This window comes from Vanellus vanellus (genome assembly GCF_965231255.1).
Source record: "Vanellus vanellus genome assembly, chromosome: 6".
In the NCBI taxonomy this organism is placed as follows: domain Eukaryota; kingdom Metazoa; phylum Chordata; class Aves; order Charadriiformes; family Charadriidae; genus Vanellus; species Vanellus vanellus.
In genome coordinates this window covers 31,075,568-31,100,852 of record NC_138911.1, presented here as the reverse complement: position 1 = coordinate 31,100,852, position 25,285 = coordinate 31,075,568, and the positions used below count along the sequence as shown (strand labels likewise).

At 35.3% G+C, this 25,285-nt stretch overlaps 1 protein-coding gene across 1 annotated transcript in view; it reads left to right on the top strand.

The window, feature by feature from the left end:
- The window catches only part of UBR1 (ubiquitin protein ligase E3 component n-recognin 1), a 72,359-nt gene that overhangs the window by 37,017 nt on the left and 10,057 nt on the right, over nt 1-25,285 (top strand). Inside the window, 18 exon segments of the mRNA XM_082484978.1 lie at nt 1,294-1,346; nt 2,350-2,452; nt 2,976-3,024; nt 4,206-4,360; nt 5,087-5,186; nt 6,882-6,991; nt 8,036-8,125; nt 10,443-10,630; nt 11,106-11,311; nt 14,393-14,486; nt 16,908-17,060; nt 17,496-17,593; nt 18,270-18,357; nt 19,514-19,662; nt 21,914-21,969; nt 22,303-22,399; nt 23,330-23,397; nt 24,351-24,501. Of these exon segments, the coding sequence (XP_082341104.1) occupies nt 1,294-1,346; nt 2,350-2,452; nt 2,976-3,024; nt 4,206-4,360; nt 5,087-5,186; nt 6,882-6,991; nt 8,036-8,125; nt 10,443-10,630; nt 11,106-11,311; nt 14,393-14,486; nt 16,908-17,060; nt 17,496-17,593; nt 18,270-18,357; nt 19,514-19,662; nt 21,914-21,969; nt 22,303-22,399; nt 23,330-23,397; nt 24,351-24,501 (2,008 nt within the window).

Below are 25,285 nucleotides of genomic sequence, written 5' to 3'. Positions count from 1 at the left end.
TAAAGGGGCTTACGCACCCTACTGATGTAAAGGTATATGTCATGGATTCAAGCATGGCCTAATCTGAAAAGGCTGGTATGGGGCTTCTTCTTTTTGATGAAGAGGTGGAATGTTTTAGAATGTTCAGCTGTAGTTCTCCTAGATTCAAAAAGAAAAACTCTAAGATTATTTTCTCTTTTGGCACTGTAGGACCATGCAGCTGGATTCCATTCTGCCCTATGTACCATCAATAAATTTGACCCTATGATTTTGATGACTTAAATTTGTGCAGGTCCTTTGGAAGTCAAGTATTATACAGGTCTATTCAAAAGCACAGGTTTCCCTGCCGTTCTATTCCAACTGTTGAAAATTCAGGCAAAGGAGAGGGGTGTGGATTAGATTTTATAGCCTGTGCAAGTTTTCAGGGCTGGTAACTGATGCAAAAAAACTTCAGTTTTATTGTAAATTAAATAGCCTGAAATATCATCAGAAACCATTAATGTATGATCCACATTCATTGTTTTAAGAGACTGAAACTCTTGTTTTTCCCTTCATTGAGTTTGGGTGAGGCACTCCTCTGTTCCTGAAGGTCAGCTCTGTTACAAATAAAATGTTACACGATTCATGGAAATCACGGGAGTTTTCGGAGTTGGAAGGGACGTCTAGAGATCATCTAGTCCAACTCCCCTGCTAAAGCAGGACTGCCTAGAGCACATTACTCAGGACTGCATCCAGGCGGGTCTTGAAAATCTCCAGAGAAGGGGACTCCACAACCTCCCTGGGCAGCCTGTGCCAGTGCTCTGTCACCCTCACCGTAAAGAAGTTTTTCCGTGTATTTGAACGGAACTTCCTGTGTTCTAACTTGTGCCCATTGCCCCTCGTCCTGTCACTGGGAACCATTGAAAAGAGCCCGGCTCCATCCTCCTTCAACCCACCCTTTAGATCCTTGTAAGCATTAATAAGGTCTCCCCTCAGCCTTCTTTTCTCCAGGCTAAAGAGTCCCAGCTCTCTCAGCCTTTCCTCATAAGGGAGATGCTCCAAGCCCTTGATCATCTTAGTTGCCCTTCGCTGGACTCGCTCCAGCAGTTCCCTGTCCCTCTTGAACTGATTAAATTAAAGTATTACGTCTTTGGTACTTCCTCGTAACTTGTCAGTTATGAATATCTGCTTTCTGAATAACAGTGGCTAAAATATATTAATTCATGAATTAGGGAATTGATCTAAATCTGTATGTCTATTTTTGTTTTATCCCTGGTATAATATTGAAGGTATTGGAATCATTATATATTTATCCCAAACTTTTTTTTTTACCAGGAGAACAATGAAACTGGCTTGGAGAATGTAATTGATAAAGTGGCTACGTTTAAGTAAGTTCTTAATATTGTTTTGTAAGTAGTTTGAATGTGAAATAAGATCTCTTGGATTATGTGGTTAAACAAGCTGCACTACACAGTCTCTGTTCAGCTAATGTTTTGCTGCCTTGAAATATATAGACTTTCAAATATGCGTAGGAAAGAAAAGTCTATGGCATATCTGAAGCTGCTGCTTCTCTCCTTATTCCCCCTATTTCTTCAAATTCAGTTTTAGGAGTCTCAGGTGTTTAGTAATTTCAAGTCCTAGTGGGAAAATCTTCAAAAGTTCGTTTTATTTCAAAGATGGTTAGGAATCTTAACAACTTATTGTGTCTTGGACAATCACCACCTAATCATTAGGTGTTATTTAGTTGCTGAAACTTGCTGAAACTTTCATATGGGAATTATTTTTTTTTTTTTAATAATAATGCAAATATAGAACAGTCAATCATAGCGATTGAGGAAAAACTAGTTCAAATGTCTGCTTTTTGTCACAAAAATGTCTTGTAACTAATTATTTTAGTTTACCTTATTTTAAATTTCATGTGGCTGGCTTGTTTATGTGTAATCAAGGGCAACTATAGGTGTATCTAGGAATTTTTGCCTTGGGAATTATGTGGAAGGTTCAAAAAATCTCACTGAGTGGAAAGTAGCCATTTGTATTACTTGTTTTGTACCTTGGTTAGAGAAAGTAATGTTTTATACAATAACATCCAATGTCTGATTCTAAGCCATAAAAAGAATTTACCTGTCAGAGGCTATATGGTGTACTGTAGATGGTATAGACTAGAAATCTTTTGCTGCTGTGTACAATTTACAGTAGTAAACCATCTTGAAAATTAAAGACTGATAACTGTAGTCATTCTACGCTCTTTGTAAGTTAATGTAGCAACCGTCACTATTCCACTTTTTATTAGCAATTCCGTAGAAAATAAATTGTGTTACTGGTTTGTTTACATTCAAAGATGTGCTGAACATACATTATTAATCTTAATGTCACAAAATATTTCTCTGTAAGGAAACCGGGTGTGTCTGGCCATGGAGTTTATGAACTGAAAGATGAATGCTTGAAGGAGTTCAATATGTTCTTTTATCACTATACCAAGACCCAGCACAGCAAGGTAAGCCATGTAAGACTCACACTCAAAGGTTAAAAAATAGTACATACTTATCACTGTCTAAAGAATTTTGCTGGATCAAAGAAATTAATGGAATCTAAAGAAACTAATTCAGTAAAACGTATATGCAGCTAACTTCAAAACTAAATTTCTAATGAAGTTAAGATTGTTAATACAAATTGATGTGGTATGGTTTGCATTAGTAATTTCCCCGTGATGACATCTGTATTAACTCCCGTTAACTGTTTATACTAAGAATGAAATATGATAAGAATTATCTTTGAACTGGAAAACTCCAAACTTCACTTGTATAACTCTTATTGAGGAAACAAGTATGTCCAGTTATTTATCTCTACTACAAATTGAAGTGCAAAATGCATATTGTTAAACAGATTTTGGACAAGATTTTAGTAACATGACCAAGTATTGATTATGTATCTCGCCACATTTCTAGTTTAGGGTTTCTCATTTTTTCATTGCGTACTTCTGTAGAGATGCTGATATAACAACACTACTTTTTCTGTAGGCTGAACATACACAAAAGAAAAGAAGAAAACAAGAAAACAGAGATGAAGGTAAAAATTTGAAACTGATGACTCAACAAATGTGATAACTCAGCAGTGTATGTAGTTATGCATATAAAATGAGCTTTGGGAGGTGTCTTGTGAATTAATCGTGGATAGTTGAGTTCATATTAAATCTGTTGTGATTTGTAGTAATTGTAATTAATTAGAACCTGACATTTCTCTTCTATTTTCCCATGTTTTATACAGTTGAGACATCTTCAATAGTACGGTCTTAATTTTTTTTTTTTATTTCCCCTGTTCACTTTAGCAACTTAAAATGTTAGTAGGGATGTTTATTTTGTAGAACTTGTTAAAAATACAAATATTTAGATTTAATTGTCAGAAACTCGCATTCATGTAACCAGACAATACAGTTCCAAAATACAAAGATAACTGTTTCCGTTGATGTGTGTTTCCCTGAGGCTACCCATTTTGTTGCAAATACTCCATACATATGCTTTTATGTGGCTACATTGTCTTTGTCAGTAACTTTTGGCAATTTAGACTGAACGAATTATAAGAAAAGATTGAGTTTCAGAGAAGTTTTCTGAAAACAGGCATCCAGTTACCAAAAGAAGACTTAAGTCAATGCTTCCAGGAAGGGAAAGGCTGCGGCATTAATTGAGCTGCTGTTAGTAGATGCCAAGATTCTAGATGGCTTCTGGGTGAGACAGCACATCACACAGTTTCAATATTGGCTCATAAAGCATACATAGCTAGAAATTACCTGAATGCCCCAGCATCAGGAAAAATTTAGAGCTCTGGCCATATTAGGCATGGGACACTGTAATGTGAGACACTGCACTCTGGAAGATCCACTGCTTGCTCTTGTTTAACTACATGAAAACTTTATCTGATGCAAAATGCAAACACTATATGTTTGTTAGTGATACATAAATGATCAGACAGTGCAAAGTATTAAAGATTTGCATTTACAGATACAACTAAGTACTTGTGATTGATTGTTTAGCTTAGTTTGTATGTATTGTATATAAGAACTTAATAAAAGTACTTAGTTTTGCTAGAGGTAAAAGCTGACTTAGGTGAACGATTGTGTTTGAGTGTGTCTTTATTAATTTAAAGGTCCAGTTGTTCTTCCACTGGAATTAGTACATTTGTGCTCTCTACTTTTTGCCTGCAGTCTTTGAGATGCCAGTTTGTTAATATATTTGCACATCAATGTTTTTTAGCAATGCCACCACCACCTCCTCCAGATTTCAGTCCTGCATTCAGCAACGTGGTGAGGATTCTGAACTGTGATGTTATGATGCACATACTGCGGACTATTCTTCAGAGAGCAGTAGAACTGGAAACCCATTTGTGGACTGAAGCTATGATCCAAATGGTATGGTTAGCTTTGGTTTTCTTCTTATGGTCATTCTTGTGTTGACCATGTTATCTACTGATGGTAAGATCAAAATGTGTAAAGATAAACTTTAATTTTGAATGATAAGATCTTACTTTTTGTCCCCAAACCTGTTTTTATAAATCTTATTGACAAAGAAAATATTTCTAATTATTTATCTCCACTGTAAAATAGATATGAAACCTCATTCATGAAATAATATAATTTTGTAAGTATTTAAACATCTCATTTTACCACAGTGACTTTATGCCTTAAAAAAAGGGAATTACTGACATTGCTGAAGTATTTTTTTTTAAAATATTTATAGGATTAGGACCTGAATTTACAGACTGGTTGAATTAATCAGTTTTGCTAATTAGAGTGCATAAATTACTTAATTGCCTTGCCTTACCTGCTAATCTTTGGATTATGTAATGAACTAAATATTCATAGATGTATATCACCAAAATGACAAGATTCATTACGTTACTAATGTAAAGTGTGTGCAAGTTTATTAATTTTAGTTCAAGTAATATGCAGGAAAACTATTTTGTGCATTGTTGTTCCACTTACAGTGTATGATCTTTGTAGTTTTTCTCATTTCTGTGTTTTATCATGGATATAATCAGCATATAGTACAGAACTATCTTAAACATCCTTATTTTATACGCCAGTTTTCCAGACCTCTAACAGTGAATGAGATTTACTATTTTTCTCTTTTTGCAGGTGCTTCATCTCCTTTCTTTAGGGTTACTAGAAGAGAAGCAGCAGTTACTGAAGTCTCCTGAAGAAGAAGTAACCTTTGATTTTTATCACAAAGCAACACGTATGTTTTATTTTTTTTAAAAGGGCAGAGTAAATTAGGCTAACTTGATTTTGTTAAGGAGAAAAATAAACTAGAAGAAAATATTCAGTTATTTTAGTGCAAAGGGATTTACTTTTTCTATAGAACTAAAACCTGCTGAAGTTGGTTTGTGGTTTTGGGTTTTTTTTTGGGTTTTTTTTTTGGGGTTCCCAGTTGCCAGATATGTTGAAGAGGAGTTGTGCTTCTCTTCCTGGGAAAGAAATGGAAAAGTAATAGTAGTGTTACATAACTGAAAATGGTTCTTCCTTCGTAAGAACATTATCGACATGGAAACTTCTTGAAAAATGACAGTGGATTTAAGTGAACAGTCTCCAATTTTTGTACTACTGAGCTATACAACTATTGGTTTACCTACAAGTTAAAGTCTTTTACTATGGTAGTGATAATAGAAGCAAAACTTAGTGGCTGTGACGTGTCCTTTTTTTTTTTTTTACTTTATTTTTCCAAATCCCTATAGAGCACTTCCTAGACTATTGAGTGGGAGTAGGAATCTAATTTTTTAAATAATCTTCCATTTTATGTGGAGTTTCTGTTTCACTGTGTAAGAATAAAAAAAAAAAATCAATTATCAAGCTAAACATAATTGTCACTTGAGAGATAAAACTGAGATAAGAATTGTGAAGTAAAATCGTAGAATCGTTTAGGTTGGAAAAGAGCTTTAAGATGGAGTCCAACCACTAACCTATCACTGTCAAGTCCAGCACTAAACCATGTCCCTAAGCACCACATCTACACATCTTTTAAATAACTCCTACATAAATAAATAAATACATAAAGATGCTAAGCTGCCTTTATTTAGTTTTTCAAAAATTTTGTGTAAAGAGGTGTCACTGAGTTTGAAAACCACTTCCGTTTCACATTTTTTTATTTTTATTTTTTCTTATTATCGACCAAGAAGTATTATCATCACACTGAATATATTTCTGTTTAAGAAGCTTTACGTCAACTACAGGAATACACTACAAGTAATTACAATTGAGACGTTAAAGAATTTTTTTGCTTGCTTTAGTTTTGCATAACCAGAAAAACCAAAGCCCTATTTATACATAAGGTATGCAGAAATAATAGGTATTTTTGTAAGAAAACTCTTCCTGAGAAGTGATTTAAAAACAAACAAAAAATTTTAATAATGGATCTCTCTCACTTCTAAAAATTAATTGCAAATTAATTTCAAATGGAAAATGCTGCAAAGGAAATATAATTGAAGAGAATGGTCTCAATTGTAAAGCATGCTTGTGTTAGACAATGGCCTAAAGTATTATGAACTGTTACCCAGGTGTAAGAAAGCAAATAATTACTGTAATTATAATAGTTTTTGTGATAGAAATAAATTTGTGCACACTGAGCTGCTGGCGAACTTACATAATCTGTAAGAACTTTACTGCTTCTCCTTAAAGTGAAAGGCAATTCTGGTTTTGTCTGTTCTGCTTTTGGCAGTAGCAACTTGTCGATCTACAAGGGGAAAAGATTATGCTACATTTAACTGGAATAAACAGATGAAATTAAAACAGAAATGTAACTACACAGGTTGTGTTTGTGTAGTTGATATAACTAGCAATATTTTAAGGCATGTCTGTGGTTGTAAATAAATTAAAATGTTGAGTGGGTTTTTTTAACGTGAAGGCCCATGCTTTTCTATTTTTGTCCTTTGTAAAGGAATGGGGAGCTCGGCCTTGAATGCTGTGAACGTGTTAATGCTTCTGGAAAAATTAAAGAGAGTTCCTCAGTTAGAGGCACAGAAGGACACAGTCAATTGGATACTGCAGGTAAACAAGGGAGAGAAGTTTGATCTGACTTCAGTAATTTAGAAAGTGTTTATGAATGATGTTATGATTCCTACATTTATATGTGCTTACACACAGTGTAAATTGTGTGTACACAGTTTTTAATCTTCTCAAGAAATCATTGGAGCTGTAATCTGTTGGGACATTTTTTCCTCCCAGACAAGATGAGGTTTCTTGAATTCAACTCCCTGCCCTTACCCAGTAAGAGATGGGAAAAACTTCTAGACCTGTGACACCTCCTCTAATGTAGGAGGCTTCTGCTTTTGCTTAGCAGGAGTGCTACTGTCCTGTTCCATTTTGGGCTTCTTGTTTTAGGTGGCAAACACAGAAAACATTGCTCTTGGAAAAGAGGGTAAGAATCCATAGTAGGGTTCCAAAACTATCCTCAGCTACTAAAATTGGACTATGCTGGTACATTAGGGAGGCAGGTTTCAAAGATTTTATTGAGAAGTTATACTTCTAAAATTCTAAGGACAAAAGTAAAAAATGTACTTTAAAATGTATATTTAACTTTTTAATGATATGTACAGTAAACGCAGAATATCTAATATTATCAAAACTTCAAGATGCTTATTAAAGATAGCTGGAGAAAGTAGTAAATAAGAATTGAGGGCTCAGTTTTAACGAGCTGGGCATATGCTGGAAAGCTTTCTGTTCCAGGTGTATAGGTTTTTACATTATTTTAGTGACTATTGCCATGGGATGATCCACATCTCACCTACTTGAAATAAGCTAGCAGTCTCTGTTCGTTCTTCTGATGTACAGACGCTTTAACTGCTTAGCAGTATTAGTGCTGGAAGACTGAGCAGTACTCGTCAGGTTTAGGGTACAGACACAGCAGTGTTACAGGAGTGCACACATGGTCTCAGTTAAATGTTTCTGTTATTTAGGAGCGCGGCAATTGGTTTCATCCATTTGGAAATCTGAAAATAACATGAAACTGAATATCAAGAGCTTTAATTCTGTCTATATTGTAATAAGAACCAAGTTGCATTTGTTTTTTAACATCTAAGTCTCTATTCCTAGATGTTTGACACAGTGAAAAGATTGAGAGAAAAATCTAGTTTGACAACAGTACCAGCTACATCAGGCTCAGAAGTTACAAAAGGTGATGAGGTAATACTAATGTTCAGTGGAAGCCTTATATTTAATGTTTTGAAGGGCTGTTTTCAAAAAGGTTACCTAAAATGATAATTTCTTAAATATTAATTTCTGTTATGTTGCCTACAGGATTTACGTTCCAAGTTGAATATTTTTAATATGTGAATATTTTTAATATGTGAAACTTATGCTAAGAATGTTTCATGGAATTATCAGCAGCTAATTTGGTTTTGGTTGTACTTCCAAGTCAAGTGAAACAACTGAAGAAGTCATTTCTGTTCATTTCTCCATTTCTTATCTTTGATTTGTTCACCTTTTCTGTTATGTTGCCATTGTGCAATAATTAGAAATACAACTCCACTTTAAATGATGTCATATAATTTATATGACCTACCAAGAGGTTAATCTGCTTTGCTTGATTGTGTAAAGGTATCAGGTTTAGGTGATTACTCTGTCTGTGTTTCAGTCTCTACGCTTCCCTCAAAATAACTTTTGAATCCAGTGGTCAAATGACACTGTGAAATGGAGATTTCAAAGATTACTGGAGTCCCATGACTATTTGTTTTGTTGGGGTGTTTTTTTGTTTGTTTTTGCTTTGTTTTTTAAATTGGCAGTTGAATAGAAAAGAAGAATCCAATTACCCTCAGATAGTGTGCAAAGACAGGCCAGTTTGCTCTTACACATTCTGTTTGGCAACAGCTTGCTGCCAGACTCTCTTGGCTAGTCATTGCATACATAGCTCTAAACTTATCACAGCATATGCTGTGTTTCTTTTTTGAGAGTCGTCATACGATATGTGGTAAGGTAAGGGAACAAAATACAACAGTCAGTAAGAAATGAGACTCTTACAGTTCCACTACTTGTGGAGCAATTTTTTTGAGAAAATGAAACAACAACAGTAGTTGTATTGTGAATGGAAGTAATGTGTATAATGTTGAATTTGTGCCTTAAGTAATTGAATAAGAGGAATTAGGTTCTATGTGTTTTAATTAAGTCACAGAATCACATAATGGTCAGGGTTGGAAGCGACCTCTGGAGATCACCTAGTCCAACCCCCCTGCCCGAGCAGGGTCACCTACAGCAAGTTGCAGAGGATGGCGTCCAGGCGGGTTTTGAATGCCTCCAGAGTGGGAGACTCTACCACCTCACTGGGCAGCCTGATCCAGTGCTCTGCCACCCTCAAAGTAAAGAAGTTCCTCCTCATGTTAAGATGGAACTTCCTATATTCAAGTTTTTGCCCGTTACCTCTTGTCCTATCACTGGGCACCACTGAAAAAAGACTGTTCCCATTCCCCTGGCACCCTCCCTTTAAGTATTTATAAGTATTAATAAGATCCCCCTCAATCTTCTTTTCTCTAGACTAAAAAGACCCAAGTCTCTCAGCCTTTCCTCATAAGAGAGATGTTGCAATCCGCTAATCATCTTCGTAGCCCTTTGTTGGACCCTCTCCAGCAATTCCCTGTCCTTTTTGAACTGGGGAGCCCAGAACTGGACACAGTACTCCAGATGTGGCCTCACCAGGGCAGAGTAGAGGGGAAGGATGACCTCCCTCGACCTGCTGGCCACACTCTTCTTGATGCACCCCAGGATGTCATTTGCCTTCTTGGCCACCAGGGCACATTGCAGGCTCATGGTCATCCTGTTGTCCACCAGGACTCCCAGGTCCCTTTCCCTTATCTGTGTTTTTTGGATTCTATATTTCCAAAGCATATAAATACTTTGTTTATAGCTTTTGAAAACATGATAGATGAGGAAATGCTGGAAGAAAAATAGTTTTCCAGCCTACAGTAAAGAAGAATAGGGGAAAATACAACCCTCAAACAACTCAGATGCATAAAATGCTGCCAGTGTAGGAACGATCTGTTTACTGTGTTGTCCATAGATAGTTCAAGACAAAATGTTCTTAAATTCCTGTAAGGGAGATACTCAGTAGGGGTTTTGCTTAGGGAGGAATAACAAAACTCTGGAGGAGGTTTGTGATGTTCAGCTCACTAACGTTTCTTAAGAACAGACAAGCACCTAATTAAAATGGATCAGGTGCTATTGATCCTGTCTTTGGGCAAGGGATTGTACTAATGACCTTTTGTGGACCCCTCAAAATCTTTGTTCTGACTAGGTTAATGAACTAGATTCATTACTTCTGACTAGGTTAATTTAATGTTTTAGTTTTACATTTTTCAGATATCAGTTAAGGATTTTTTAATCATTAAAGTGTTGTCAGTTAAGGAATTTTGATGTCAGTGGTTAGAATGCATATAGTTGGGGGAAAGATTCTTCTAATTTTTTGATGTTCTCTGTTGTCTGTGATTTCTTTATTCTCTTTAATTGAAAGACACAGAGCACTCAGGATAAAGAGAAAGCTGAGCGGAAGAGAAAAGCAGAAGCAGCTAGGTTGCACCGTCAGAAGATAATGGCCCAGATGTCTGCACTGCAGAGGAATTTCATTGAAACCCATAAGCTCCTGTATGAAAACACACTGGAGGCACAGGGGAAAGAAGATGCTATTATGGAGGAAGAAAGGTAAGAAAAAACAGACATCCAGACTTCTAGTGGGAAGAGTTCATTACCTGCTATGTAAGTTCAGTGTGCTACATAAAAAATTCAAGAGTCCGTTCAGTGGACAGATTGTGTCATCCCAGTCAGCAAACTCATCTCTATTTACTTTTAAGTCACAATTTTAATGTGTCTGTATGATTAAAATGTATTTAATCCAATCTATATAGAATACACCTTCCTGAATTTCCTGCTGTCTGAATCTATTTCATTGTGCTATTCTATGTTAGCTGGCTTCCACTTTCTGTTTTTAAAGAATACTGCATTTTAGTGAGGATTGAGTGTTTCTTCATTGTTTGGTCATCATTTGGTTTTGTACAGCACTTTGGTATATAACCAGAAATGTTAGCAGTATATGACATTTTTAGATACTTGAAAGAGTAAGTTTGTTTAGAAGAAGCTGTCTGATTATTTTATATCTGTGTCACTTATGGTCCTACAGCATGTCTTCGGCAATTGATTACTCCAAAATTGCTTTGGGTCCCAAACGAGGTCCGTCTGTTGCCGAGAAAGAAGTTCTGACCTGTATTCTTTGTCAGGAGGAGCAGGAAGTAAAGTTGGAGAGTGCTGCCATGGTATTGTCTGCCTGTGTCCAGAAATCAACTGCTTTAACTCAGAATAGGAGCAGAATTCTTGAACTCTCAGGGGGTATGCAATTTTTCTTCTTTTAGACTACAAGCAGTTCTGTACCTAGAACTTTGAACCTAGTTAAACTCTGTATTCAGTCAGATTGCCAAATGGCTTACCCTACTTAACAAAAAGTGGAAACTTAAAAATTGTTCTAAAATCCATGCTTTAAAACTTAAAAATGAGAAGTCTGTGAAGATTTTGATTTGTCGCTGGGAAATCAGAAAATGCTTTAATCTAAAGAAGATTTTGTAAAACTTAAAGATTTGGTAGGAGTGGTCACTCTGGAAAAAATCCAGGAATGTTAACAGTTTCTATTTATTCAAGTACAGCAGCAAACTTTCCCAATTTGGAGGAAATGCATGAACATTATCAAAGGCCAGTATGTCAGCCTCAGGAGGATTTGTCTTTTTGGTTGTGTTTGGTTTTGTTTTTCTCATGTCCAGGAAGTAATAAAATCAGCAACATAAAAAAAAAAATAGAAAAGTGTAAGCAAGGATCATATGATATCATCTGATGAATGAAAAAAAAAAAAGAATAAAAGAGAATAATACAAACAAAAGCATTAGAGTTGCATAAGAGCATGTTGGTAGCAGGAAACACAAAGACTAACCAGAATTTTTTTTGTGAGTAACAGTTGATTAAACATAAGAAATATTTTGGTAAGTTACTTAAGGGAAAGAAAGAAAATAAATAGAAGGAAAAGGGAAAACTTAAGTACTCACTGACTTTTTTTGCTCTCTTTTTGAAAGAGAAAATTAGTAATTCAAGATCAGATGACTGATGGCTGTTAATTTTAACAAGAGAGAAATGCAGTCCAGAATAAGATAAGAAAAGTTGAAACAATATCTAGGTAGCTTCGGTGTATTCACCTTGGCAATTACTAATATTGAAAGTACTATCAGAACTGTTGTCTTCAGTATAATCTTTAATTATTTTTTAAAATGCATAGAAGATAGTTGTGATCTCAGAAGGCTAAGAAGGGCAAACGAGTATTTGTCTGAAGAAACCCACCAAAAAACAGAAGTGAAATGAGAAACTACTAAAAATCTGAGTATTCCATCCAGCCTGGATGCCCAGAAGTATATTGGATGATAGTAATTATTATTTTATAAGACAATATAAAAAATAGACAGATAGTAGAGCAGTAAGAAGTGTCAAAAATTGATTTGTCAAGAGAGAAACTTAGTAAGCCACCCTAATTCTTTGACCAGGATAACTGATTTTGTGGGTAAGGAGAAGGTAAGCTAATTCTCACGTTTACTAGATTTTTTGGCCCTGTCCTACTTGATATACCGCCTAGGCAAATGTTTAGGTGAAATCACCCCGAGGTAGATATAGATATCATCATAAAACTACTAGTTTGATTCAAGCACACTACAATATTAAATAATAATTAAAAGTTGAAGTTCCCTGTAAATTGAATTATATATGTTTTAACAGATAAAATTTAAATAGCTGTTATCTATTAACTATTTATTAATCAATGTACATTCTCTATGTATTTGCCCACATCTTATTGTGAAGCTGAGTCAATCATTTTTTCAAATCCTGCTTATTCAAGCTAACTAATATATAAGGAATAAGTATGCAACATTGAAAGACCATAAAATTGGAGGTCTGTAAGTGCTCTCAAGTTGTTTTCTAGTTTGTTGCCTTTGCATAGCAAGGATGTTACAACTTGTAGTTTAAATTCCTACTTATTTTTAAATATTTTTTTTTCTATTTTATAGCAGGTTATTGTTGATTTGTGGTCAGCTCATAAAGCAAAATGAACCCTATTTTTTTTTAATGACACTACTGTCTAGCAAATAGCTTTAAATTCTGTGTTTGGGCAGTTCATTATTCTTGCTTAATTTAGAAGTACGCTCTTGAATGTTATCAGATAGAATTCTAAAGCAAAGGGAAGTTCAGCACTGTTTCTTATTTCTCCAGGGTATTATGCTATTCTCTATTGTACTTGCAAACCTTTACTGAGTTATTCCACTTACTAAGATGTTTTGCGTTTCCTCCTCTACGTTACTAACAAATACTGAATAGTCCTAGACACAGGACAGACTCCTACAGAATCCTGTTTGATCCGTTTTTCTTTTTAACAGCGAACTACTGATAATGAGAATTTTGAGCCAGCTGTATAAAATTTTTATCTAGGCCATGTACTAATTGCATCCATTTGTTTTGCTCTCTTCTGTGGTACTCTGAAATAGAAATGAAATCCTATGCTCTTGTGGCCCAACATACTGGTAAGCTTTCTTCAGTGAAATGTTGGGCTATTGAAATAATTGAAAAAAGAAGGGAATGATGTTCCTTTTCCTAAAGCCACTTCTGAATATTGTTTATAGCACTTACTCTCTGCTGCATGGTCCTCTGCAGCTCATCCATTAGAAGAAGGATTGTAGGTAGGCCAGAGCTTTTTTTTCTTTGAAGATCTAAATAAGTGCAAAAACGGTTGTTCCCACAGCAGAAGTGCAGACAGTGGCAAATTAGTGTTATACCAAAGATGACTTTCCTATTTCAAGCTCCATTTCATTTAGAGCACCTTCAGCTGTTGTCAAATAGAATTATACTTTCAGTGCAACTTGGGTGCTAGGGTCTGAGGGTGTTTTGTGGGGTGGTTTGTTTGTTTTTTTTTTTTTTTTTTTGGTTGAGGGTTTTCTGTGGTATTATTTGTTTTGTTTTTTCCTTTTTCTTTTCTTTTTCATTTTGTCCAATTCAGGGGTATCTGTTCAAAATCATAAATAGTCTACCAGATGAGGTTTGGAGGACTGCTGATGCTTAGCTGAGTACTATTTAGCTATTCCAGTACTGAAGAACCCTTTTCTGTTATTTTCTTTTTTAACCAATTTACTATTGCTTTTAGATTTTGTCATCTTTTTCTTCATAATTAGTCAAAAGCCTTCAGTAGTTTAAGTGGTCTCTGTCTTGTGATTGCTTTGCTGGAGTATTGGTCTGGAAAACAGGCCAAATGGGATTTTAATGTGAGTCTGTGAACTGAAAATCCAAAGGCTTGTGTTCTGTGTGTACTGTTGTTAATTTCTGTTACACTGGTGGGAAGCTATGTTTTTTATCTTGCAGTAATTTCTTTCTGCTGTGTCTTTCTAGAGACGTTAGACCCTCTCTTCATGCACCCTGACTTACCTTGTGGGACCCACACGGGAAGCTGTGGTCATGTGATGCATGCAGCCTGCTGGCAGAAGTAAGGATGTGTCTTTGCAGCCTTTTAATGTGGTTTTTTTTTTTAATTAATCTATTTTCCAAAACATCTAAGTGAGTGCGCCCTGAAAACACAGTACAGTAAGTGGATATTTAACTAAGGAGTCAAAACTATTTGTACCCATATAAAAATGAAATATGACACAAGAGAAGTTCTGACCCGATGAAGAAAGTCATCAAAAGTTTTTAGTGCCTTCTGTGACCCAAAGAAGAATCTCTAAGGAGTTGATAACTTATGCACATAAAACCAATGGGGTAAAGTTGATCAAGAATATGAAACCATATCTACTAGGTTTATTTTTAGTGAGCCAATGAGAACCAGTAGGAAACTTACAGGTGAGTATTCTATAGCAACCGTACTTTGACTCTGAAAGTCTGTCACCAGGTCAGTACTTAAAGGATGGAGCTGACTTATTCCAGTGAGTCTTTAGATGGGAAGCTGCCATTTAGAATAGAATATGAATGATTAAATCTACCGATGTTTCTTCCCCAACCCTACCCTATTGGTGAACAAACCTATAATAAAAAGTAAGAGGAAAGAATTGCTACAGTGCTTAAAAACTTTACTAAATTTCTACTGTTTGGGGAGCCCACAATTGTCTACCGAGTGTGTTGGATTAGAATGCAACCTGAAATATTAGAAGACCAAGTTACTTAGCTTGCAGAATATAGTCACCCTGGTTGCAGCTACATTTTTAGGATTACAGAGAGCAAGATAAATAGTGTGAAATAATAATAGAAATAATCATACTGAAGTATTATCAACAGGTAAAGAGAATTGGGTCATGTAATTGCAAACTATTTTATATTGTTGTATGATATAAACAATCTCTTGAGGTTTGTTGTTTGTACTTGTGCCGTTTTACTTTAAAAAACCTGACTAAACTTCTAGTCTTATCATTTACTTTTCTATATGTGTGTATATATATTAATTGCTTTTTACAATAAAACATCAGTACAGAATAAATAGGCGCACACACTTAAAATGATACAGAAGTATGTTCCTTGAGTGTAATACATCTGCTCTTGGCAGATCCATCTACATCTGCGTAGATCTAAGTAGTGCAACATTGGAGCTCAGTTCCCTTGCTCTTTTTAAGAAAAGATGACTTGCTGTATGGGTAAATGGGAGTAAAATGGACAACAGGCTCTTCTCATACGGGATGGCACAGAAGGTTTGAGTATAGTCTTTTATTTATTACATAACAGATATTCTAACTTACTAATATTCCTCCAAACTCTGCCTGCCACACCTTTCTAGAGTATCTGTGCAGCCTAAAAATACTGCAGAATACTCTCTAAAATGGTATGAGTTCAAATGAACGGAATATCTTCGTAGTTGCCATGTATGAGGAAGAGAAGTTGCTTGCACATAGTTGTTTGAATGCAGGAAAATACATTTAATTTTTTTTTGTTGATTCTAACAGAATACTTTCCTAAATATTCTGTGATCATTAGAACTTCTGCAGATGCCCCCGCACACAGACTTTCTCTTATTACGTAAATGGGATTTTCTTTTTTCCCTTAAGATGTATGATTTAAACCTTTAAAGCTTAAAAGAAAAAAAATAAAAAAATCTAGTTATTACTGTAGTGGGGAAGTTGGATAATTTCATATCTGTCTTGAAGATCCTACGTACCCAGTCTGAACATTAGTACTGAATTTAGTTGCTTGTGCCAAGGGAAGAAGACTTGAATGTTGGTTCTTTTTGTTCCTAATAATACCACTGAGACATCAATGAAATCTGAAGGCTTGCTGCATCCTCCGAGGGGGCAAAATTATAATGAAACCTGTGAAAGATGATAGTTACTTCTTGGTTTCTTTTTGAGTTTAAAATAGCTCAAGTCCAATACTGTAATATAAATTATCCTTTCTTCCTGTTAAAAGGCTATGGTTTCATTGTCTAGTCACAAGGCTCAGTCATTACCATGAATAGCTGATTATTCATTCATGTTATGTTACTGGTAGTTTTTCCTAAACTGAAATAAAAATATGTACAATCCCTGTTTCAAACTTACTGTAATGAGTTGCATATGAGAGATATTAGATATAGTGTTTCGTGGTTTTGAAGACAACATGAGAGAAGAGGAGAAAATTTAAGGGCTGCCTGTCTGTAAAAATGTTAATGAAATTTAAAAGGATCTTCAAAGCAAGGAAAAGTTGCTGTCATTTTTGCATGAGTGGTATACCATGCGTTTTTGCGTGAGTTCATGCATGTGCACAAAGGTTTTATTTTATTTTCACGTCCAAGCACACGAAAGAGTTATAAATCTAAGGAAAAGTGTTGTTTGTTGGCTTGGATAGGTACTTGCTAGATAATAACACTTTTAATTACTTGAACACTTGTTTTCATGTCACATTTGCGCCTTTCCACTTTCTAGTAATTTCCTTTTCAATGTCGTAGGTACTTTGAAGCTATGCAGCTGAACTTTCGACAACGTCTGCATGTTGAACAGATATTTGACTTGGAGAATGGAGAGTATCTTTGTCCACTTTGCAAATCTCTGTGCAATACCGTGATTCCTATAGTTCCATTGCAGGCTCAAAAAATAAACAGGTGAGTTACCAGATTGCATAGCCTTTGATTTTAAAAAAAAAAAAAAAAAAAAAAAAAAGTAAAAATTACTTTGGGGTGGGTTGACTTTTCAAATTTTTGGAAGGAACATTTAGGCTGACCTTCCTAATCTGTATAAAAGACTGTGTAACTCCTTATTGACTATTCAGCCAAATATACTGCTTTTGGCAGTCAATTTTTTTTAAAAGCATTTTTGGATTGCCTATTTTTTTTGAGCTGATATCAGATGAGAAAGTACCTAGATCTAGTATTTAGTCTCACACTTCAGTTTGTACTGTTTGCTCAAAATTTACAAAGCCAGCAAAACTGTGCAAATACTGAGTTAATGTATTTTGATCTAAATGTGTCCTCTGCTTTTAAAGCTGCGGTGATTCCTGGAGTGTTAAAGTAAAACCTGCTTTGTATTTCTGTTTTCAGTGAGGATGCAGAAGCAGTAGCTCAAATTCTTTCCCTGGCTAGGTGGCTGGAGATTATCATAGTCAGGATATCGGGCTACAGTCTGAAAAATGCTAAAGGTTAGTTATCACAATTATGAAGCTAATGTGCTAATATCTAATATGCCGGTACATGTTTTAACAAATACTGACAGAAAACTTCAAATAAAGAATACATTTTGCTATCAATCAAGAGAGTATCAAATAAAGCTGGGGATAAAGTCATGGCCCTTTCTGAGCTATGTCTTGATTTCACAGTGCCCTCACCAATTTTCAGGTTTCTGTTAAGTTCTTTCCACTTCCCTGTAGAAGAAAATTACGTGCACTTGGAGAGAATAGCCACCAACTAACACTCAGGAGTTAATTAAACATTTGTATTGACTGTGATGTAGTAAAAAAGAGAAAAATTAAATTAAAAGGGCCAAAATAAAAATATGTATGAGTGTTTAGAAAACAGAAGGTACAGAGAATCAACATACTCCTTGCACTCTTACAATACAGGAAAGCTCTTTTTCTTCACCCGCAAAGCACTACTTTTATTTCTAATATTTCTGGAAATACAAGAAAATGTTACTTAAGGAGGAAAGTCTGTTACTTAGAAGAAAGTCTGGCTGGTGAGGTCTGTTTACAATTATTTTTCAAACCAGTTTAAAATAAAAAGAAGTCTCACTTCTGTTGTTACAGTTTTTACAGCAGTCTAACTTCTTTGTTTTTTAATGTGGATCTATTTTTTTTGGTTTTCTTTTCTTTGTGGAAGGAGAGAAACAAAATCTTCCAGCTTTCGCCAACAAGGGGACCTCTGCTTTGGAATTCCACTCTATCCTTAGTTTTGGCGTTCAGTCCTCGTAAGTGTTACTGGAAGTGCTCTCTGCATTATGTTAATTCTCCCTAAAATAATCTAGGCATACTTCAGGATCTATATTGAAGGAAAGGCATGCGATTGGTTTGGTCTGAATATCAGCGTACTTATACTTTTCCTTAAGCATTCACTGAATATCAGACCTATACAGAGCTAGATGGACGTCTTGGTCAAATCCAGTCTGGTACTACTTATGTTCTTGGTACAAAGCTATATGTCTGTTTCAGGGATAGATTTCACTTGGGTTTGGGTGCAATAATGATAATAGATTACTCAAAGGAATAGGTTTGTTTCTATTCCAGTGGGCAAAAGCACTCTCCCACTAAAACGGAATGAATGGATAGATACTCTTAAGGGGTACTTAGCTGTCTGTCTTCTTTTTAGATCATGCTGTATAAGTACTCTACTTCTGCTACTTGTGACTGACATCATAGCTGAATCAAAATTCTTTCTTGATAACTCAGCTCTGTGGGAAAGATTCTATAATTTGCACTTAAACAGTGTTATATTTAAGTAAGAGCCTGGCTAATCCCCAGACTTTGTGATACAATTGTTTTGGCTGTAGAGATTGGGAGAAGTAATATGAATGTCATAAATTTCTGTTATGAAGTTCTGTGTAAGACTTTGAAAAAACACAAACCATTAAAACTGTACCAGTTTTTGCATAGGCACTTTTCTGCATATAACTGTATAAATGTAAACAAACCCAATGTCAGTTGAGAGGACCTTAAATGCTAAAAAGGCATTTGAAATGTCTGCCTTTCCTTTTTTAGTGCCTTATGAGATGAGATATATTTTCACTTCGGCACTTATAATTACACTTGATTACTCACGTTTTTTTTTCATTGTATTTTACTTTGATTTAAATATTTGCATTTTTTGAATGCAAATTATAATACAGTATACAGAAATAGACTCCTTCCAGCCTGGCAGCTCTTAATATCTCAATTTGTGGAGCCTGTTATGTCAAGGCACTTGTTTACTACTGGAAACTAGAATTTTTTTTTCTCTTCCATGCAGACAAAGGGCCTTTGTATTCAAGAATTCTTTCATAAGTAACTTAGACTTTGTTAGTGATTGACCAGTAAGTAATAAGCACTATTAATAGTTCAGACTGAAATTATCTTGGCTTGCTTTTGCAGAGCCAAGTACTCCAGCAGTATCAAGGAGATGCTTATTCTCTTTGCCACCACCATTTATAGAGTTGGGCTAAAAGTTGCTCCAAATGAAGCTGATTACAGGATTCCTATGATGACCTGGAGCACATGTGCTTTTACCATCCAGTGTATAGGTAAAGCATAGTTTGGGTTTATTCCTTCTTATGACTTGAAAATCTTACAGTTGTTTGATTGTATAATTTTATAAATTCTGATTGTATAAATAATAATACTTATACATAAATAAGCAATATGTAATAGTATAACAATGTGTATTATATGTAACCATATATATAATAATAGAATGATAATCTATAATCTAATATAATCAATAAGATGTTTTTCTTAGATGATAGTTTATAAAATATAGTATGGAATGGCAACACTGAGTTTAGTCTGGGAGAACAGGGAGTGATCGTGTTGCATGTTACTAATTGTAACGTTAAGCATGTTCAATGAATATCTTCAGGCTGCCAGAGATCACTGACCTGCAGGCAAACTTCTACACATCTGAATGTCTAACAGCTGTGAAATAGTACTCTCATTAATTCTTATTCTTGAAAAATTCTCATGGAATTTGTAGAAGTGGTATGGTCTTCTGTATAATGAAATTGCTAAGCAGATACCTGGTAGAAAAAAACAAAACCCAAATATTGTCTAGCATGAATGTCTTTTTGAAGGCAAAGTAATTACCGTAAAAATGATTGCATTTTTTGGGCTAGTGTACCTGTTTAGCTCTCAGTCTCATACCATTTCTGTACTATATATACAAAGAAGTTTGTGTAGTAAACATGAAGCTGTAGATAAATTTGTAAAGGCTTCCAGGCAGGGAGAGAGGCAAGAGATAAGTCTGAAATGCATGCTGATGGAATTGAGAATGTAATTGTACATCTCCATAAATATGATTTGCCAAGTATGCCATTTTTTATTGATGAAGCTGTTGAGTTATAAGCGTAGTCTACCTTAAATCTATAGTGGATTTGACCCAACTGGAGTGTCAAGTGTTCAAAAGGTTTGTAGGAGAATTGGAAACATTCTGATAAGGCAGGAATAGTCACAAGAACTCATTGCATCTTTTTAGTGTTGGATTTTATCAGAGTTTTCAAATGGGTCAGGAGAGGACTGGAAGCCACCCAGCTCTATTAACATTAATGCATTTAATGCTGTGCAAATTGTTTTCATTCAATATGTAAAACCTACCTTGGTGCTGTCAGGGATGAGATTGCTAACAAGTGTATAAATGCAATAACACAGTTATGATATTGAAGGCATGTGTAAGAATTAGAAAATTCAGATGCTTTACCAGGCCAAGATTTTAAAACCAGAGGAACCGCTATGACAGTCTGACCTATCCTAGGCCACACCACTTCCTTGGATTATTCATTTTTGTGTTGTAAAGCAAAACTGCTACATAGCTTCTAGTATGCTGGTTTTGAATCTAGCCATAGGGTGCATTATTAAAACCATTTAACAGGCATGTAGCCAAGCGGCCTAGACAAGAAACCATAGCCACTTGTATTAGTGGAGTCTCTAGAAGAGGTTCAAAGCATCATTGACCTGAAGGATGTGAATGGCTTTTATTGCCTAAAGCCAGACACTTAAAAATACAAATCTGATTTTTCCGATGTTTCCTCAGCAACTGCAACTCCACATGTTGTGTTTTAAACAGAGGTGTGGAAGTGCTAATTGTTAAAACACTTTCATTTTTCTTAGAGTTGGTTTAAAAACACCCCACAAACCAAACCAAAAAAACCCAAAACACAATCAAAAACTTCCCAACCAAAAAACCCCTAATGGGGAAAAAAAAAATCCAAGATTTTGAATTGTACTTACTCATCTCGGAAAAGTGACTAAAGCACAAACATTTCAATTGATACCTTTTTACTCAATTGAGTTAATTTTGTTTGTTATTTTTACTAGCTTATTTTGTCTTTATTATCCCCTTATTCTAGCTTGGGAATTTTGTTTTCAAAATATGTTTGTTAAACTATAGTGCAGATCTGAGGGTAAGATGTCTGTATAGCATCCCTGTAAACATACCTTGATGTTCTTGAGCATTGTATAAGGGTAACTGAAAATACAACTAAATCCATAGAATGTCTTATCATTCATGTGAAACAGTGTTCCTATAAATCCCTAGTTAGCAAGATCTGAGAACCAAATGTCTTTAAAAAGCTTGTTACAGCTGTTTATCTGGGAAACATTCAGTACAATTTAAGCTAGATTTTTTTCAAGAGTATTCTCTTATCAGAATAAAGTTGAGCTTTAAAAAGAAGTACATATACTAAGAATAAATTATTCTTGGATTAAGTGTATTCTAACAGAAATGTTATGTTAGTTCCTGTAGAACAAAGCAACTTAAGTTTTTCTGTGTTTGATTTTAAGAAAACCTCTTGGAAACGGAGAGCAAGCCTTTATTTGGATCTCTACAAAATAGACAGGTACGGGCAAGTAAGATATGCAATACATTTTAAACAAAAAAGTTTATATACATACATAATACACACATATATAAAAAACTTACTATTGAAACTGCTAACATCAAGTTGTTAGCAAGATGTTATCCCTCTGCGGAGAGATAGCTCTCAAAACGTTAGACTGATAACATAAAGAGCATTCTGGATGAATCATGTTTCTACTTATACATGGAAGTTTGTATTAAATTCACTTATTGAAGTGTTTTCTGTTTGCAGAAGTGGAGATGTTTTTACAGCTTTATTTCACTATTATATCATTCCCTTTTTCCTGTCCAACCATTTCCTCTTGCGCTCTAGCACAGTGGCCTTAAAGCATTAGTGCAGTTTGCAGCTGCTCAGAGAACAACATCACCACAGGTCCTGATTCAGAAACATCTGGTTCGTCTTCTAGGAGGTATTGTATTCCTTTTCTGTACTACCTTTTGTGTTGCAGAAGTTTCTACTGCAAAATGGCACACACATCAATAGGGCATAGAAGCAAAAGTTAGACTACTGAAAACAGCGCTAACCTCAATTTCTCTAATGTTGCTTGAAATCATAGAGTATTGATTGAACTAAGTAATCAATAATTTTATTAACCCAGCCCCACATCACTGAAGTCCCCAAAAAATCCTCTATCCCAGATTATGTAGGCCTGGAGATACTCAGATCTGGAATATTTACAGATGGTTAACAATCTGTTTCTGGCAGTGTTCAAAATTACTCAAATTCTGTGCTAAGCAGGTGGATAAAGTCATAAAACAGGTATTCCTCTCTTAGTTGTGAGACTTGATCTTTTTAGTACTTTCAGAAGGCGGCTTGCAGCCTGGTTTAAGATATTTTGGTCTCAGGAATAGCTAGTTTGAGACACATAACTGTCCTCCATGTTTCTTACTGATTAGGTTAGCATGGTGGCCTTTGTGAATCTCACTCTTTGACTTGCCTTCTATTCAATAGGATTCTTAAGTGTGGTACAGGCTTTTGTATCAGGCTAGGTTGTGAGGCATCTAGTGCTGCAGTGCCTAAGTACACTTGTGGATTTCAGCCTTGACACTGTCTGCTTTATTAGAGCTGGAGAAATAAATCAAACATTTTTATCTTGGAATTTTGAAGATATTATTAAAATTGTGAGCTGATTGGGCATGTGGAAATAGCTAAACAGATGAACAATCGATTACATAAGTGGTAAGCAGTTAATTAAATAGATATTTCCTTAGTTCAGAGACTTGGACTTTTTTTTTTTATGAAAGCACAGAAATTATAGAGGCTCTAAAATCAGATCCTGAAATTGCAGTTCAATCAAAAAAAAAATATTGAATGTATAATTGATACCTTTATTTTGTAGTTCTTCTACCAAACTTTAAAGTGGAGGATACTCCATCTCTCTTAGAAGTAGATATGTTCCACGTCTTGGTAAGCAGGTTCATTTTATTCTTCATATTAATGGGGTCGGGGGGAGTTAAGCATGGATTTCTGTGTACTTTACCCTGTAGATAGTCCTGCATTATCTGTTCACTTCTGTGAGTCAAATGATTATACATGAGCACTGCATACAAATACATATGGCTGCTATATAAGTGTTTACTTTTCCTTCTGCTGTTCTTCTAGCTTTCAAGTCTTTGCTGTCTCACTTCTATTAAATTTTGTGCTTTCAGTCTCAGTCATCTTTTTACTACCTCCATTGCTATCAAACCTCCAAAAAACCCTGAGAAATTATACACTCAGCTTGTTTCCCTCACTTTCCCTTCTCAATAGGTCTCATACCTTCTGAGCCTTCACATTCACTCTTATTACCTTCTTTACTCTTCTTAGCCTCTTCTTTCTGTTCGTAATACAAATCTGTATTATAGTTCCTTCTACCACAAAACTACACAACAAAAAACCCAACGAAAACAAAACAAACCAACGCCTCCACCCCTTCCCCCCCAAAAATCCCCCTCCCCCCAAAAATAATCCCCCAAAACAACCAAAAATCCAAATCCACCAAAATAAAACTTGTTTTGCCCTGGTTGTGTTTCTAACTAATGCTTGGTCTCTCTTCTCACTTTTTTCAGTGTGCTTTGTCTTATGTCAAAAAAACAGAAATTAAGCTTTCCTAGGAATTGGACAAGCTTTCTTGGTATATCTCTAAACTGGCAATTACAATGGGACTGAGTTTCCTACATGCTAGGGGGGCACAAATGGTTAATATTTTCCAGTGAGATTTTGCAACACTTTTGAATTAAAACTAGCAAGATAAATGAACATATTTAAATTGACTACAGAAATTAAATATAAATGTATAGTGAGAATATAATTTCTGTTAACCATGTAGCTATTGCCAAATTTCTGTTACTTTAATATTTGCTCCTTTCCTTTCACTTTAGGTGGGAGTTGTTTTATCATTTCCATCTTTATACTGGGAGGATGCTGTAGACTTGCAACCTTCATCAATTAGTTCAGCCTATAACCACCTCTACCTCTTCCATCTGACAACACTGGCACACATAATGCAGATTGTCGTCTCTTCAGCAACAGGTAGAGGTGTATTTGGTTTGGATTATTCTGCTGTTTTTACACAATTTCTTAATGTATTTCTAAATATTTCAATATTTCTAAATAATGGATGGACACCGTTAGTGTCTTCCAGGTATAAACTTCCTCATAATAAATGACACTTAGTGCTAGATAGTAATAATAGCACTACATCACTTTCAGATCATTTGTCACATATCACTTCTGTGTGCTTTGCCTAAGAAAACAAAATAGTTATTGATATCATAGAATGGTTTAGGTTGGAAAGGACCTTGAAGATCATCAAGTTCCAACCCCCCTGCCATGGACGGGGACACCTCCCACTAGACCAGGTTGCCCGAGACCACGTCCAATATATCGGTACTTGATCAAGTCAGTTATTCCAGAGTGGTATCTTCCCCTCTTCAGTCCTTGTAGGAGAAGCAAAGCTCAGCCCAGCAGCAGCTTTCTGACCTGTGCAGTGACAGTTAGTATGGATTTGGGAAATAAACTTTTCTTTACACTTCAACGTAGTAAATACCCAGAGCCGAAATATGGAATCCTATAAACTGATAGGAGAGAATTTAACTTTTCTCTGTATTTCATACTACGGTTAAAAACTGTCTGTAACCCACAGGCTTCCTAGCTACTACTTTCCTTTTTCTTCAGCATGGTGGGAATTAAAAAATATATAAATAAATTTTGTAGCTTAATATATGTAGTATGTAGGACAACAACTTCAGAAGTTCAAGGGAATGAAGCAGTTTTTATGTGAGGACAAGCAATGAGGCAGTAATCCTGATTGTTC